Source organism: Schistocerca cancellata, chromosome 1 (assembly GCF_023864275.1).
Source record: "Schistocerca cancellata isolate TAMUIC-IGC-003103 chromosome 1, iqSchCanc2.1, whole genome shotgun sequence".
Lineage (NCBI taxonomy): Eukaryota > Metazoa > Arthropoda > Insecta > Orthoptera > Acrididae > Schistocerca > Schistocerca cancellata.
Window position 1 is genome coordinate 777,595,069 of NC_064626.1, and position 16,962 is coordinate 777,612,030.

Sequence of the window (16,962 nt, forward strand, 5' to 3'; positions counted from 1 at the left end):
GATTGGCCTCCACGGGTACACTTCTGCGAATGGTTCATCCAACAATGTGTCAATCCTCATTTCAGTGCAAATGTTCTCTTTACGGATGAGGCTTCATTCCAACGTGATCAAATTGTAAATTTTCACAATCAACATGTGTGGGCTGACGAGAATCCGCACGCAATTGTGCAATCACGTCATCAACATAGATTTTCTGTGAACGTTTGGGCAGGCATTGTTGGTGAAGTCTTGATTGGGCCCCATGTTCTTCCACCTACGCTCAATTGAGCGGGATACTCTACCTGTTCTGCTAGAACATGTGCCTTTACAAGTACGACACAACATGTGGTTCATGCACGATGGAGCTCCATCACATTTCAGTCGAAGTGTTCGTACGCTTCTCAACAACAGATTCGGTGACCGATGGACTGGTAGAGGCGGACCAATTCCATGGCCTCCACGCTCTTGTCTACGCAACCCCGGTACCAAATGTAGAGACTCCTCGTGCTCGTATTGTGGACGGCTGTGATACAATACGCCATTCTCCAGGGCTGCATCAGCGCATCAGGGATTCCATGCGACGGAGAGTGGATGCATGTATCCTCGCTAACGGAGGACATTTTGAACATTTCTTGTAACAAAGTGTTTCAAGTCACGCTGGTACGTTCTGTTGCTGTGTGTTTCCATTCCATGATTAATGTGATTTGAAGAGAAGTAATAAAATGAGCTCTAACATGGAAAGTAAGCGTTTCCGGACACATGTCCACATAACATATTTTCTTTCTTTGTGTGTGAGGAATGTTTCCTGAAAGTTTGGCCGTACCTTTTTGTAACACCCTGTATATATATATATATATACAGGGTGTTTCAAAAATGACCGGTATATTTGAAACGGCAGTAAAAACTAAACGAGCAGCGATAGAAATACACCGTTTGTTGCAATATGCTTGGGACAACAGTACATTTCGAAAGTTTGTCTGCCTGAAAATGTACTGTTGTTCCAAGCATATTGCAACAAACGGTGTGTTTCTATCGCTGCTCGTTTAGTTTTTATTGCCGTTTCAAATATACCGGTCATTTTTGAAACACCCTATATATATATATATATATATATATATATATATATATATATATATATATATATATATATATATTCAGTGGTCATGAGTGTATATAGAGATGACAATAAAATCTCTTGCACAAACGCAACAACAAAAGACCACTTGTCTGGACAACAAGGCTAAATCGGTAGTAGCAGATGATTCATTGTGGCCAAGGAACTATCACAATCGTTTCTTTGATATTGCCGTTTTATCCAGATACAATTATTAGGCTACTATATAAGAATGTACTGAGAGGCCATAGAAATTTTAAATTACAAAAAAAAAAAATTAACCAAAAAGAAGGAGGATTGAAACTAGACAAGTTGTGGGCTTAGTGCTAAACAAAGCAAATAGTGCCAACTTTTCCCCACTACTAGCTCCACAGTTTAGGACGGATTGTAGGGACAGAGATCAGAGTGAAATTGTTCTAGGTGCTTCTCCCAAAATTACCTTCAACTGTCAATCAGAGAATCGACTCTGAAGATGATATCTTGGACCTGATGATGACAGACTTGTACTTCTCGACTCAGCGTAGAATAGGGTATCAGTGAATAAAGGCCGAAACAGCATCTCTGAATACGCTGTAAACAGAATAGAGAGAAAGAGAGGAAGATCATTCTTATTAGCAAGAGCGACAAGAGAAGATTTCAGATTCCTGATAAGTCAACACGAGGAGCAGACAATGTTGAGCGTCAATGGACAAAGATCACGAGCTTTGTATAATACGCTTTAGAGAGATGCCAAGCAAAATTGTGGGGGTGGAAAATGCCCACCATGCTTCGACAACCGAAGTTCACAGCAAATTTAAACGTAGGCAAGGCCTCATAGACTAACAAAAACCAAACGAAGCCAAAATAAATGTAAGGGGGGGGGGGGGGGGGCTATGCATGAAGCATTCAGCGAAAACGAAAGTAAACTTCTGTCTACCAATTTAGCAGAAAATCCTAAGAATTTTAACCTCGACCGAAAACTAACGTGGAAACCCCACCAACCTTCTGATCACCAACCCTGGTATGCCGCCGCACCTTCGCAAACACAACCCTCCATCCGTACACCTCCACACACACCATATTCTATAGCAATTCAACCAACTCGCTCTCTCGGACAATGAGATCCGTCATGATGTTTATCCCCCCTGCCAACTTTAACTCTTCCCCTCCTATCCCACTGCGCATCAAGTCTTCTCTCTCCTTTTCCTCTCCATCCATCCCCCTCCCTTTCCTCTTGCAGCCACGGCCTTACCCAAACACCACACTACTCTTCACCCCCCTGTCTTTCCCATCGACTGTTTTTCCCACTATACACCTCAGCTCCTACCTCAAATCTCCATAGTTTTTCATATTTAACATACCCCTATCTTTCTACCCACATACCCCAACCCTAGGGAACATACTCTTTCCTCCGCCAATACCTCTCATCCTACTGCAAGTCCTTCAGTTTCTAAGTGAAAGTGCAGTGAGTGCTTCGGAGTTTTTATTGGAATTTCACCTTCCTGTGATGTGTTTCTAAAATTTGTATATTTCTGGTTTTCTTAACTGTCCATCTCGGATTTTTAATTTAAAATAGAAAAACCACAAGTTTTGTTTATGTTTTCTCATTGTATTTTATTTTTAATTTGCTTGACTGAAGAACGGAGAACTGTACTGCTGACAGCTCACTTTCGGCCCATATGGGACTAGGGGGATGAAATAAGAATAAAGGAAGAATAAAGCAGGACCGTCAGTGGCCTGTTGCGCGAATAGTGTCAACATGCACCAGCACGAGACCAAGATAAACAAGTGACCAATACAGAAGAAAAATCTTCAAGAGATTTAACAAGCAAACCGAGGAAGAGTTACGAAAAACAGTCAAGCTACTAAACCTACAAATTGTTGGGTTGGCAGAAGAGCCAACACCGTGTTACTAGAGGAGGCCAAAATGCACGCGTTTTAGCTCACGCAGGCTGGTGTGAGGAGGGAAGAACTATACTGACATGAGGTCTGGAACATGACAAGGAATGAGAATTCAGAGAGCGGACGTAATTAGTTTCATACTTAACTTTAATCCATAAATGATGAATGTCGCTCTTGACGGTACATGATTCACAATATTATCTGTTCAGAATATAGTAACTGAATATGGCGCCTTGCTAGGTCGTAGCAAATGACGTAGCTGAAGGCTATGCTAAACTGTCGTCTCTGCAAATGAGAGCGTATGTGGTCAGTGAACCATCGCTAGCAAAGTCGGCTGTACAACTGGAGCGAGTGCTAGGGAGTCTAGACTAGACCTGCCGTGTGGCGGCGTTCGGTCTGCAATCACTGATAGTGGCGACACGCGGGTCCGACGTATACTAACGGACCGCCGATTTAAAGGCTACCACCTAGCAAGTGTGCTGTCTGGCGGTGACATGACACAAATCACCGAGGTTAGAAATTCTCGAAGAAGATGGTGAACAATATATAACCGAAATTTGAGAAGGAGAAGCAGAGCTTATGCGACTGCACACCCGAAATTTAATGGAACGGTCATTGCTCCGCGGGAACGGATTATGTATGTATATTGTAAGTTGTCATTTCCTTGAGGATGTTAACACTGTAATGACTAAGAGTCGTACTTATTCTCTTGATTTAGATATCATGTGTTGGATCCTGATCTGAAGATGAATGTTCAAGCGGCTGAAACTAGTAATCACTGTTTCCCACTTTGCGATCTTAGCGAAATAGATGTTTTAATAAAATCTACAACATTCAAGTTTACAAATCCGAAAAGCGGCAATTGACTCCAAACAACGAAAAGTGTGAACTCATCCACATGAGTACTGAAAGCAGTCCGCTAAATTACGGTTACACAGTAATCATACGAATGTAAAGGTTGTGAATTCAACTAAGTACTTGGGGATTACAATTACGAATAACTGAAACTGGAACGATCTCATAGATAATGTAGGGGAAAAAGCAAACCAAAGATTGCAATTTATTGCCAGAACACTTAGAAAGTGCAACTGGTATTCAAAAGAGACTGCTTACACCGTGCTTGTCCGTCCCGTCCTGTAGTGATTCTGTTTGGTGTGGGAAACGAATGATATTGGACTGATGGAACACATCGGAAAGTTCAAAGTAGACTAGCTCATTTTGTATTATCACGAAGTAGGGGAGATAGTGCCACGGGCATGATACTTGAGTTCGGGTGGCAATCATTAAAACGAAGGTGTTTTTCATTACGATAGGATCTACTCCTGAAATTTCAATGACCCACTTTCTCCTCCGATTGTGAAAATACTTTGTTGGTACCAAGCCACTTAGGAAGAAGTGATCAGCATATTAAAATAACAGAAATCAGAGCTCACACAGAAAGATTTAAGTGCTCGTGTTTCCACAGCGCCGTTCGAGAGTGGAACAGTAGAGAAATAGCTTCAAGGTTTTTCGATGAATCCTCTGACAGGCAATTAAAGGTGAATTGCAGAGTAATCACGCAGATGTAGATGTATTCTACATAGTCCTCCCCCTGCACCCTTATCCCACCTTTACTCGAGTACAACGCACAGATCGTTCACTTAGCAATGTGAAACTGTCGCAAAAGTTCTTCTTCCCCGTTTTGCAGTTCAATCAAGTGGCGGCAGGAGCTCACGCTCCGTTGTTTTTATTCGACAGTCAGGATACGCAGGGCAAAATAGCACAGTTTCTTCTTTTTAAAAACGTTGGGGAGAATGTCTTCAACACTTAATTAAGAGATGTTGCTCTATTTTGACTAGCGACACAAGAACGTTGACACATCACGTTTGCACGCCCGCTGCCTGCTCACAATTGACTAGTAGAATGCACATCTACTGCTTACAGTCGTTGGTTCAAGCTTCCGCCGTAGCTTCCACGCTGGCGGCGCTTATGCATCGACAATGAAATCGGTATCGGAACTTTCTCGATGGATGGCATACATCCAAGGTGCATTTCCTGTGACGATGTTGTATATGAATTCGGTATTTCCACGGACGAAGTTTTGGGCATTTCCTGTGACGATGTTGTGTATGAAGTCGGTACTTCGACGAACGAAGTTTTGGGCATTTCCTTGCAACAAATGATACGATCCTGTTTTTTAGTTTCTTTCAGACTGTGCGAAATCCGTTGCGAACAAATATTTTTCGCAGATAATGCAAATGAAACATCTAACACAAAAAATGCTCGTGCGACTCATCCAAGAATATTAGTGAAGAGTGTGAGACACAGATAGGACTATCAGTGGATATTTTTCATATACAAAGAAGGGCAGCACATATTGTCACAGCTTTGTTTGGCCCATGGGAGAGCGTAACAGTGTGTTCAGAAGCCTGAATCGCCCAAAACTTGATAGAAGCGAACTATACCGCAAAAACTTACATTAAACTTTCAAGAACAGACACTCAGAAGCATACTAGAGTCCCTAAGTACCACTCCCTTAGGGGCCACCACAGTAAGATTAGAATAAGGCATCTGATCAGTCATTCTTCCTGGGCTCCATATGCCAGTGGAACGGGAAGAAGCCCTAATAAGTGGTCCAATGGAATGAACCCTTTGTCACTCGTTTCAGAGTAGTTTGCAGAATTCTACGATAATTACTGGGGTACAAGTAGTAGTAGTAGTAGTAGTAGTAGTAGTAGTAGTAGCAGCTTTATTCATCCGTAGATCTCTTTTTACAAGGGTATGGAACATGTCAAAATATTTACAAGTTTAGACCAATTTAAAATAAGCTAATTCGTATACACATACATTTACAGGCTTCTAGTTAGAGATAATCATTAGATTTACTCCTGGTAAACAATAAATTTTTTACAAATAACTTATTAAATAATGTAAAGCCACACTGTTCACTCATATCTCACTATCTGTCACTACAAACACTATTAACACATTGTTTCAAATAGTTCAAATGGCTCTGAGCACTATGGGACTTAACTTCTGAGGTCATCAGTCCCCTAGAACTTACAACTACCGCGGTCGCGCGGTTCCAGACTGTACCGCCTAGAACCGCTCAGCCACTCCGGCCGCCCGAAGAATAGGAAGATGTAGATGTAGACGTAATGCAGTTTTCGATAGCAAGGATGGCTCCTCTCACGGTAAGTCACATAACGTTCCTCTTCAATCATGTTAAGCACGGCATCAACATTCTTTTTTGGAAGAACAACTGATTTTTATCGACGTTTACGAAATTCAACGCCACTGACGAAAGCACGACCACGACAGAATTCTGCAAATTCTAAACAGCTCTTTATGAACCCGTTATCTTACATAAACTTGATTTTTGCGATTCGAGGCACTAGTTGTTAAGTTTCACCTTTACTAATATGTTAAAAATTATCCAACAAAAACTTATACGTGAAACTGCCATTTTTTCACTGTATTTGTTTCTTTAAACGCCAACTGTAAACATCTCGAACAGTTTTTGAGTTGTCATTGTTGTAACAACAACAACCTTTAAAAGAATAGGAATGACACAACTCAAGGACACCATCTAATAGTCGTTTTTATAAATGCAAAAAATTTATTGACATGAAATGGACATTCACTAGAAAAACAAGGTAGATCAGGGTTTAATGTCATATCGACGACTAGATTTACAGATGAAAACGTTCTCGGTGAAACGAAGGGTCTACACAGGATTAGGGCGTGCCCCTTCAATAGAACTATTCCTGTATCCGCCTCGAACGATTTAGGAATGATGTTGTTGTTGTGGCGTTCAGTCCAGAGACTAGTTTGATGCAGCTCTCCATGCTAGTATATCCTGTGCAAGCCTCTTCATCTCCGCGTAACTACTGCAAAACTACGTCGTTCTTAATCTGCTTAGTGTATTTATCTCTTGGTTTCCCTCTACGATTTTTACTTCCACGCTTCCCTCTAATACTAAATTGGTGATCCCTTGATGCCTCAGAACATGTGCTACCAAACGATCCCTTCATTTAGTCAGGTTGTGCCACAAAGTCCTCTTCTCCACAATTATGTTCAGTACCTCCTCATTAGTTACGTGATCTACCCATGTAATATTCAGCATTCTTCTGTAGCACCACATTTCGAAGGCTTCTATTCTCTTCTTGTCTCAACTATTTATCGTCCATCTTTCACTTCCGCATATGGTAACACTCCTCACAAATACACTCCTGGAAATGGAAAAAAGAACACATTGACACCGGTGTGTCAGACCCACCATACTTGCTCCGGACACTGCGAGAGGGCTGTACAAGCAATGATCATACGCACGGCACAGCGGACACACCAGGAACCGCGGTGTTGGCCGTCGAATGGCGCTAGCTGCGCAGCATTTGTGCACCGCCGCCGTCAGTGTCAGCCAGTTTGCCGTGGCATACGGAGCTCCATCGCAGTCTTTAACACTGGTAGCATGCCGCGACAGCGTGGACGTGAACCGTATGTGCAGTTGACGGACTTTGAGCGAGGGCGTATAGTGGGATGCGGGAGGCCGGGTGGACGTACCGCCGAATTGCTCAACACGTGGGGCGTGAGGTCTCCACAGTACATCGATGTTGTCGCCAGTGGTCGGCGGAAGGTGCACGTGCCCGTCGACCTGGGACCGGACCGCAGCGACGCACGGATGCACGCCAAGACCGTAGGATCCTACGCAGTGCCGTAGGGGACCGCACCGCCACTTCCCAGCAAATTAGGGACACTGTTGCTCCTGGGGTATCGGCGAGGACCATTCGCAACCGTCTCCATGAAGCTGGGCTACGGTCCCGCACACCGTTAGGCCGTCTTCCGCTCACGCCCCAACATCGTGCAGCTCGCCTCCAGTGGTGTCGCGACAGGCGTGAATGGAGGGACGAATGGAGACGTGTCGTCTTCAGCGTTGAGAGTCGCTTCTGCCTTGGTGCCAATGATGGTCGTATGCGTGTTTGGCGCCGTGCAGGTGAGCGCCACAATCAGGACTGCATACGACCGAGGCACACAGGGCCAACACCCGGCATCATGGTGTGGGGAGCGATCTCCTACACTGGCCGTACACCACTGGTGATCGTCGAGGGGACACTGAATAGTGCACGGTACATCCAAACCGTCATCGAACCCATCGTTCTACCATTCCTAGACCGGCAAGGGAACTTGCTGTTCCAACAGGACAATGCACGTCCGCATGTATCCCGTGCCACCCAACGTGCTCTAGAAGGTGTACGTCAACTACCCTGGCCAGCAAGATCTCCGGATCTGTCCCCCATTGAGCATGTTTGGGACTGGATGAAGCGTCGTCTCACGCGGTCTGCACGTCCAGCACGAACGCTGGTCCAGCTGAGGCGCCAGGTGGAAATGGCATGGCAAGCCGTTCCACAGGACTACATCCAGCATCTCTACGATCGTCTCCATGGGAGAATAGCAGCCTGCATTGCTGCGAAAGGTGGATATACACTGAACTAGTGCCGACATTGTGCATGCTCTGTTGCCTGTGTCTATGTGCCTGTGGTTCTGTCAGTGTGATCATGTGATGTATCTGACCTCAGGAATGTGTCAATAAAGTTTCCCCTTCCTGGAACAATGAATTCACGGTGTTCTTATTTCAATTTCCAGGAGTGTACTTTCAGAAAAGACTTCCTGACACTTAAATCTATACTCAATGTTAAGAAATGTCTCTTCTTCAGAAACGCTTTCCTTTGCCATTACAAGCCTACATTTTACACCCTCTCTACTTCGACCATCATCAGTTATTTTGCTCCCCAAATAGCAAAACTCATCTACTGCTTTAAGTATCTCATTTCCTAATCTAATTCCGTCAACATCACTTGATTTAATTCGGCTACATACCATTATTCTCGTTTTGCTTTTGTTGATGTTCGTCTTACATCGTCCTTTCAAGACACTGTCCATTCCGTTCAACTGTTCTTCCAAGTCCTTTGCTGTCTCTGACACAATTACAATGTCATCGGCAAACCTTAAAGTTTTTATTTCTTCTCCATGGATTTTAATTTCTACTCCAAATTTTTCTTTTGTTTCCGTTACAGCTTGCTCAATATACAGATTGAATACCATCGGGGAGAGGCTACAACCTTGTCTTACTCCCTTCTCGACCACTGCTTCCCATTCATGCCCCTCGACTCGTTTAACTGCAGTCTGGTTTCTGCACAAGTTGTGAATAACCTTTCGCTCCCTGTAATTTACCCCTCCACATTCATAATTTGAAAGAGAGTATTGCCGTCCGCTGCGACAGAGCCGTTCTAGGCGCTTCAGACCGGAACCGCGCTGCTGCTGCGGTCGCAGGTTCGAGTCCTGCCTCGGGCATGAATGTGTGTAATGTCCTTAGGTTAGTTAGGTTTACGTAGTTCTAAGTCTAGAGGACTGATGACCGCAGAGGTTAAGTCCCATAGTGCTTAGAGCCATTTGAACTATTTGACCTGCTGGTACAAGGGCTACAACCCTGTCTCATTACCTTTGCAACCACTGCCTCTCTTTCATGCCCCTCGACTTTTACAATGGTTTCTGTACAAATTGTAAATAGCCTTTCGCTCCCTGTATTTTACCCCTGCCACCTTCAGAATTTGAAACAGAGTATTCCAGTCAACATTGTCAAAAGCTTTCTCTAAGTCTACAAATGCTAGAAACGTAGGTTTGCTTTTCCTTAATCTATCTTCTAAGATAAGTCGTAGGGCCAGTATTTAGGAATACAGTTCAAATTTTAAATCTGATTTGGACGACCGCCCTCCCTAAAATGTCCGAGCGGAGTGGCCGCGCGGTCTTAGGCCCCTTGCCACGGATTGCGCCGCCTCTCCCGCCGGAGGTTCGAGTCCTCCCTCGGACATGGGTGTGTGTGTGTGTGTGTGTGTGTTGTTCTTAGCATAAGGTAGTTTAAATAGTGTGTACGTCGAGCACCAATGACCTCAGCAGTTTGGTCCCTTAGGAATTCACACACGTTTGAACATTTTGTCCCGAAAATGGGTCCAATGCCTTGCAGCTGCGTCACATCGGTTTCCGCTGTCGGCTCAATTCGGGGTTACGAGGCGGCGGTCGCAAGGGGAGCGTGTAATCGGATCACGCGTCTTCAAACACGTCGGTAACGATAACCCGCCGTGCCTCGCCCGACTGTTACGTCACGGTGGCAGAGCAGGAGCGCCTGGCCCAGTGGCCCCGGCGCCTCCTCTCCGCACACATCATGGCGGAGGACAGCGCGACGAGCGGCGCCCAGCGGCAGGTATGTCAACCTCTCTTCCGCCTCGCACATATATCTCAAGACATAAGTTCGCTTATAGCACACAGCTTCCTCACACGTCTTGTGTGAAGCACAACGCTCCCGCTCTGCTACGATCGCTTCCACCCGGCGTAGAGTTTAGTCCATGCCGCGGCACGATGTGACTTTCACGAGATTTGAAAATCATTACGTAAGCCTCGCACCACCGGAGGACAGGGTCTACCTCGTGTGTCGACAACAGGCAGCGCTGTGTAAAGTCAGAGCAGCTGCCTGGCTTTCGTTGCTGCAAAATGTGATGAGCGCGGCGTTAGTCAGTGAAATAAACTGACGATCAAATCTGTGTATTGTCCATAGGTGGTCAGTCAGTTCTCCTAACAACGAAATATGTCTGAGGCTCTCGAAACACGTTGCTTTCTGTGCACAGAACGATGTAATTATCCAGTGCAAAGTGTCTTTTTTGGAAAAGAAAATGTCCGATGTTTTGTTAAATTAGTTCTTGATCGTTTCGAATGTCAGCTACATTTAAGCAGTATTTATGACAATTGGGTCAGTGTATTACGAATTTTGTTCGTGAAATAACGTCCCACGCCACATCTGCTAACTGCCTGGGCAACCCAGGATAATTCTCAGCTTTAACAGGAATTTTAACGTGATGGGAGAGTGAACAGTATCCACATGACCGACAAGTATTATCTTCAACAGGACGAGGATTTAGAAGCTTTCGGTCAGCAGACCAGTTTCTTGAATAATACAGTAGATTGTTCGTACTGGTCAAACCTCCAAGATTCATGAGATGTTTTTCGAGCAGGTGAAACGTGCTTATTGGTTCAAATACCATTCTCTCCTGCATAATGATAAAATTTTTTCGCACCTCCAGTGATAGTTATAGTACTTGCGTCTTACGCGTATCTGTTGAGTGTAAGTAACTGTAGCGGATGTATGTACAATGTGATGACATGTACGTGTTGTATGCGCATGAAGAAACGGAGAGGGCGAAACCCGGTTTTGGCACACATGTACTGCTTTCGAACAGCACCCAAGCATGCCGCAGATTTTAACGTTCCCAACCGAAATCTGGATTACCACCAATAGTATCACACACCATCACTTCATAAAACACTGCAGAGGATTTTGGAATTTAATTCTGCACTTTGGCGCAAAATCTGGTCATGAGGAACTTTACGTCACTACCTCTCCTTCCATTTTCGCCCAGATACACGTGGTGAAAATCTCTTCGTCCACCAGGGTTCGAACCGGGTAGTTACGATTCTAGAGCCACCGCAAAGATGTGCGATAGCGAACTCGGGTACTTAGGTGGGTTTCAGTCACGTATGGATGGGGAAAAATACGTTCCATCCGATCAACGGCATCATGCAATACTGCAGTACTATATGCACTGTAGAATATACGATGAAATGTGATTAGTTTTTCATGTGTGTGTGTGTGTATGTGTGTGTGTGTGTGTGTGTTTGTGTGTGTATGCGTGCGTGTGTGTGTGTGTGTACCTGAATTAATGACTCTCTCTAATCTATTTTCATCACCGAGAGTGTTTCGTAATCGTTACTATTGTTATACTGATGTGGTTGATGAGTAAAAGTGGTGTAATATGAATCTCACATGTGTCCTCCGATGTTAATCATTCCAGAAAACTTGAAATATTTGCTGTGAGGCCAAAATTTCAATGAAACTGTGTCTAGTTGAGAACGCCTGCAATGTTGACTGCTTCAAGTAGACATGAAGTATTAACGAAATAGTTATGAACGCTAGATGCACATTCTACTAGTGGCATACTTAACTGCTTAAGCAGTAGTAATCAGTCACTAAACTATGTTCTTTGATTTGGCATGTATGATTATTAACGAATAGTGACTTTGTGCCGGTAACGATATTACTGACAGTTACCTTTTTCACTAATAGACTAGTTTCTGATTTCACATAGCTAATTAAGTCACTCTCTCCTCAACCCTCTGGAAGGAAATTCAAATTTTGGCGGAGACACGAAATCCAAATACTCCACTTGCGCTCTGTGAAGATTTTTTTTTAAACTATTCCCTACCTCCCTTACGCCACACGACGAGAAACGTAGATTTCGGAGGGGACGGTAAAATTCGAGGCTAACTCACTGTATCCTAAGTTAAAATGGCGGACAGTAGCCACATACGGGGTTTACGTTGTGCACGTCCTGGTCGAAGACTCAGTGAGTGCATCTTTTCAGAAATTGATATTTTTGGTGTCTCGACGCTTGGTAGACACCTTATTACCAAGTCATGGGTTTGAGTATCATTGGTGACAGTTATCTGCAAAACATTGCCACTGTTGGTTTTTGTTAGGATTTTTCATAATTTATTTGAATTTCGCAAGTATCATTATTGCCTAGCGGCATTGTATCCTAAGTTTGGGTTTGACCCCCAAAGGGGACATTCTTTTTTTTTCAAAATTCGATAGCTGCACTAATTCCAGCCCAAGAGATCAATGGTTTGATTCCAGACATTGTTATTTTTCTAGCCTCAGGCAAGTATTTAATCTCAAGAGATCATGGCTTCAATCTCCAAACGTCATTTGTACGAAATTTTATACTTGCAGGTTTTACATCACGGAATTCTGGTTTCAAATTATCAATGGCGTCATTTCACCATTTTAGATACTTTTTGGCACTATGTTAATAGTTCGACCAGAAACTAATCGTGAATAAATCTAATCGTGAATAAATCGTCATATTTCAGATTCTTGGCGCTTATTTAAATTCATCTAATTTTCACTTCTGAACAGCTCTGTACTCACAAGATATCATATCAAAATATCTCGTAAATTTTCACGTTACTACAATGAAAGAGACAACCAGTACACAGATTATGCTTCATTCCGATGTTTAAGGTTAGGCGTCTGTTGTAAAAATCTAGTTGCATTGTACTGAAAGAGAGAAAGGTTCGTGTTTGTGGTGACTGTAAAGTCTACGAAGAGTAAGTGCGTGGACACCATGTGTTGGAAGCAGCAGCAGGTGTGTGCCGTTCTCATGGGAACCCTGTTGCAGGAGCTGGAGGAGCAGTACTCGCCCAGTCGATGGTCTCGGAGAGGCGATGCCGACTACGTCATCAGTGAACACGTCCGGTTCGCGAAAGAAGGTATGAGCTGAATCCAGCTGACTTGAATTTTATATTATTCAACAAACACAGCACTTCCTGTCATATTCCAAATTATTATGCTAACTTCCACTCACGTTTCCTCTCTTCTTGAGCTGTAAACCACGGAAATACGGCGCTAAAAAAATTGAAAAGCGAAGAAGCAATCACTGACAAAACAAGAAATTACAGCAACAAATAACAAACGGTAACAGATCAACGCAATGCTAATTTCAGGCTAATACAACCAGATAACTGTTACAAAGTGTACAAGGCTGACAAGACTTGAGACTTAAAATGGAAAAATATGCTTCTTTCTACGCAGTGTGAACCTAGCAACCCTTCAATAACGTAAGGGGGAATAAAATATTCACGACACTGATAATATCTGGGCTGTACTACAAACACAAACGAGTCATCTACACACATCAAATAAACTTTTGCATCACCTCGGTTCCGAAAGTTTCGGAACCTGTACAGAAAATTGGAACAGAGATCAACATAAAATAGTGCTAAGTTCTAGGAGACTGATGACCTCATCGGTGAAGAGAACGTGATGCCAACCCTGAGTGGTCCATTTGGGATGTTGTTGGGCCCATTTCTACTACGCTGCATGGTGCATAGTGCATAGTGCTCAGTGCCATTGATGTCGTTATCCGAAGGAAGTCAGGGCGCGAACTGTCGCCCATGTAGAAGAATTCCTCGTCAATATGCTGCCGATATGGTTGCACTATTGGTCGGAGGATAGCATTCGCATATTGGACAGCTGTTACAGCGCCTTCCATGACCACCAGCAGCGTACGTCGGCCTCACACAATGCCACCCCAAAACATCAGGGAACCTCCACCTTGCTGCACTCGCTGGACGGTGTATCTAAGGCGTTCAGCCTGACCGGGTTGCCTCCAAGCACGTCTACGACGATTGTCTGGTTGAAGGCTTATGCGACACTCATCGGTGAAGAGAACGTGATGCCAACCCTGAGTGCTCCATTTGGAATGTTGTTGGGCCCATTTCTACTACGCTGCATGGTGTCATGGTGGCAAAGACTGACCTCGCCATGGACGTCGGGAGTGAAGTTGCGCATCGTGCAGTCTATTGCACACAGTTTGAGTCGTTAACATGATGTCCTGTGGCTGCACGAAAAGCATTATTCAACATGGTGGCGTTGTTGTCAGGGTTCCTCCAAGCCATAATCCGTAGGTAGCGGTCATGCAATGCAGTAGTAGCCCTTGGGCGGCCTGAGCGAGGCATGTCATCGACAGTTCCTGACTCTCTGTATCTCCTCCATGTCCGAACAACATCGGTTTGGTTCACTCCTAGACTCTTCCCTTGTTGAGACCCCTTCCTAGCACAAAGTAACAATGCGGACGCGATCGAACCGCGGTGTTGACCGTCTAGGTATGGTCGAACTACAGATAACACGAGGCGTGTTTCTTCTTCCTGGTGGAATGACTGGCACTGATCGGCTGTCGGACCCCCTTTGTCTAATAGGCGCTGCTCATGCGTGGTTGGAAATTTGTGGTAAAGACTATGGGACAAAACTGCTGTGGTCATCAGTCCCTATGTTTACGCGCTACTTAATCTAACTTAAAGAAACTTATGCTAAGGACAATACACACACCCATGCTCGAGGGAGGACTGTGGAGCCGCACAGACAGTGACAAGACGCCTTAGGCCATACGGCCATGCATGGTTGTCTACATCTTTGTGGGTTTGGTGGCATCTCTGAACAGTCAAAGGGACTGTGTCTGTGATACAATATCCACAGTCAACGTTTAGCTTTAGGAGTTCTGGGAACCGGGGTGATGCAAAACCTTTTTTTGATGTGTGTATAATAATTGTTCCTACGCTTACCTAAACGCAATTGCATGCTGCGGCGTCTATCTTACAAATGTATTTTCCGCCACTGGAATTCGACACTGTGTTGCTTGTAGCCTCTAGAAACGAATCCTGGTCCGCCGTGGTGCGGACAGATAACAAAGCTCGTTGTCTGCTGTAGGACACTGCACCCCATGACCAAAGAAGTGAAGGCCACCTCGCAGTCTTGCCTCTTACGTGGTCAAGAACGGCGTCGAGTTTAAATCGCTAGTGGTCGTACCACTGAGCAAATTCGGAATTCACTGAAGCAGTCTGTGAAGGCGTCCGTCAGTACAGTCTTTCGTAGATCATGCCAGGAAGTCACAAGGCGAATTAATTGTTAGTGATCATGTGAAGACAATCAGTAGATGACGATGAGTACAGACGACTCTGACAATAGGTAACAAAATGCCTCTAATAAGAGAATGAAACCACTTCTTTGGCGTGCATTCGTCCAAAAATATATCACGTTCCGCCTGTCATAAGTGACATTGTCCTCGCGGCAAGCACTAATCGGTAGAACCTCTCATTGATGTCAGCATGTTTGCTAAGGAGGCGTCCATTACTACGTAAGCTTAAAAAGGAAGGGAGAAGGGTACGGCTAAATCTCACCAAATCTCTTTTAATGTGCGAGGGGGTTGGGGGGGGGGGGGTAGGGGAGGGCTACGAAAATCTCACGTCAGCTTTGTAATTCAGACAATATACATCATTATAACGTATAACATATTGTTTTACGTAATTAATCCTGAGCATAGACAATGATAAAGTGCTCATCATTCTTTATGGCCTCTCTGAACTGAACTGAATGGTTCATAAGTGTGCCTTGCCGGGATTTCTCGATTGGTAGTAAGTGCCGCACAATCCATTGTCAGATATCACTCGGGGAGCTCTCTAAATAGTTCAAATGGCTCTGAGCACTATGGGACTCAACATCGGAGGTCATCAGTCCCCTAGAACTTAGAACTACTTAAACCTAACTAACCTAAGGACATCACACGCATCCATGCCCGAGGCAGGATTCGAACCTGCGACCGTAGCAGTAACGCGGTTCCGGACTGAAGTGCCTAGAACCGCACGGCCACCGCGGCCGGCTGGGGAGCTCTGTGTCGTGCTGGTTGAAATCACTGCATCTCAGTCAGAGAGTCATTCGTGATATTCTGCAACGCATCCAAAACCGATGTAATTGTGTTCAACGCGAATTTGTATCAAAACTTCTACAGTGTGTTTTTTAAGCAGCATGCCGACAAGTCGAAACACACGTGCCAACAAGAAACAATTATCGTCCAGTTACCTTACTGACATCTTTTTACAAAATATTCGAAAAAGTAATGCACTCAATAGCAGCCTCACATTTAAGTAGAAACAATTTACTTATCATATCACAGTTTGGATTCCAGAAGCGTTGCCCGAATGAGAATGCTATTACTACATTCACACACACACCAAATAGTAAAAAAAATGTTGTCAGAAAATGAATTCTTCCCAGATTTTGAAGAAAATAAAAAACACTATATTCAGTTCTGCACAACAAATGGAGTCATACCAACAATAATATGGGCAGGAGTGAGTAAATAGGGTAAAATGCTCCAAATTTTTGGGCCTACATATTGATGAAACCTTGGACTGGAAGAAGCATATTACTGAGCTTCTCGAACAGTTAACTTTAGCTAGATTTGCTCCTCGTGCGATTGCTAATCTTAGAAACAAACAAATTAACCTGCTGACATATTCTGCATATTTCCGCTCAGTAATGCCCTATAGAATAAGTTTCTGGGATC

The 16,962-nt window shown here is 44.2% G+C and overlaps 2 protein-coding genes across 2 annotated transcripts in view; one reads left to right on the forward strand and one right to left on the reverse strand.

Annotated features, from left to right (window-relative positions):
- LOC126187393 (waprin-Thr1) overlaps window positions 1-16,962 on the reverse strand; it is a 158,643-nt gene that overhangs the window by 62,725 nt on the left and 78,956 nt on the right. The window lies entirely within an intron of this gene.
- LOC126187374 (kynurenine formamidase) overlaps window positions 10,084-16,962 on the forward strand; it is a 41,186-nt gene continuing 34,307 nt past the window's right edge. Inside the window, exons 1-2 of the mRNA XM_049928426.1 lie at window positions 10,084-10,211; window positions 13,240-13,330. Of these exons, the coding sequence (XP_049784383.1) occupies window positions 10,173-10,211; window positions 13,240-13,330 (130 nt within the window). The 5' untranslated portion in view covers window positions 10,084-10,172. The remainder of the gene's footprint in view (window positions 10,212-13,239; window positions 13,331-16,962) is intronic.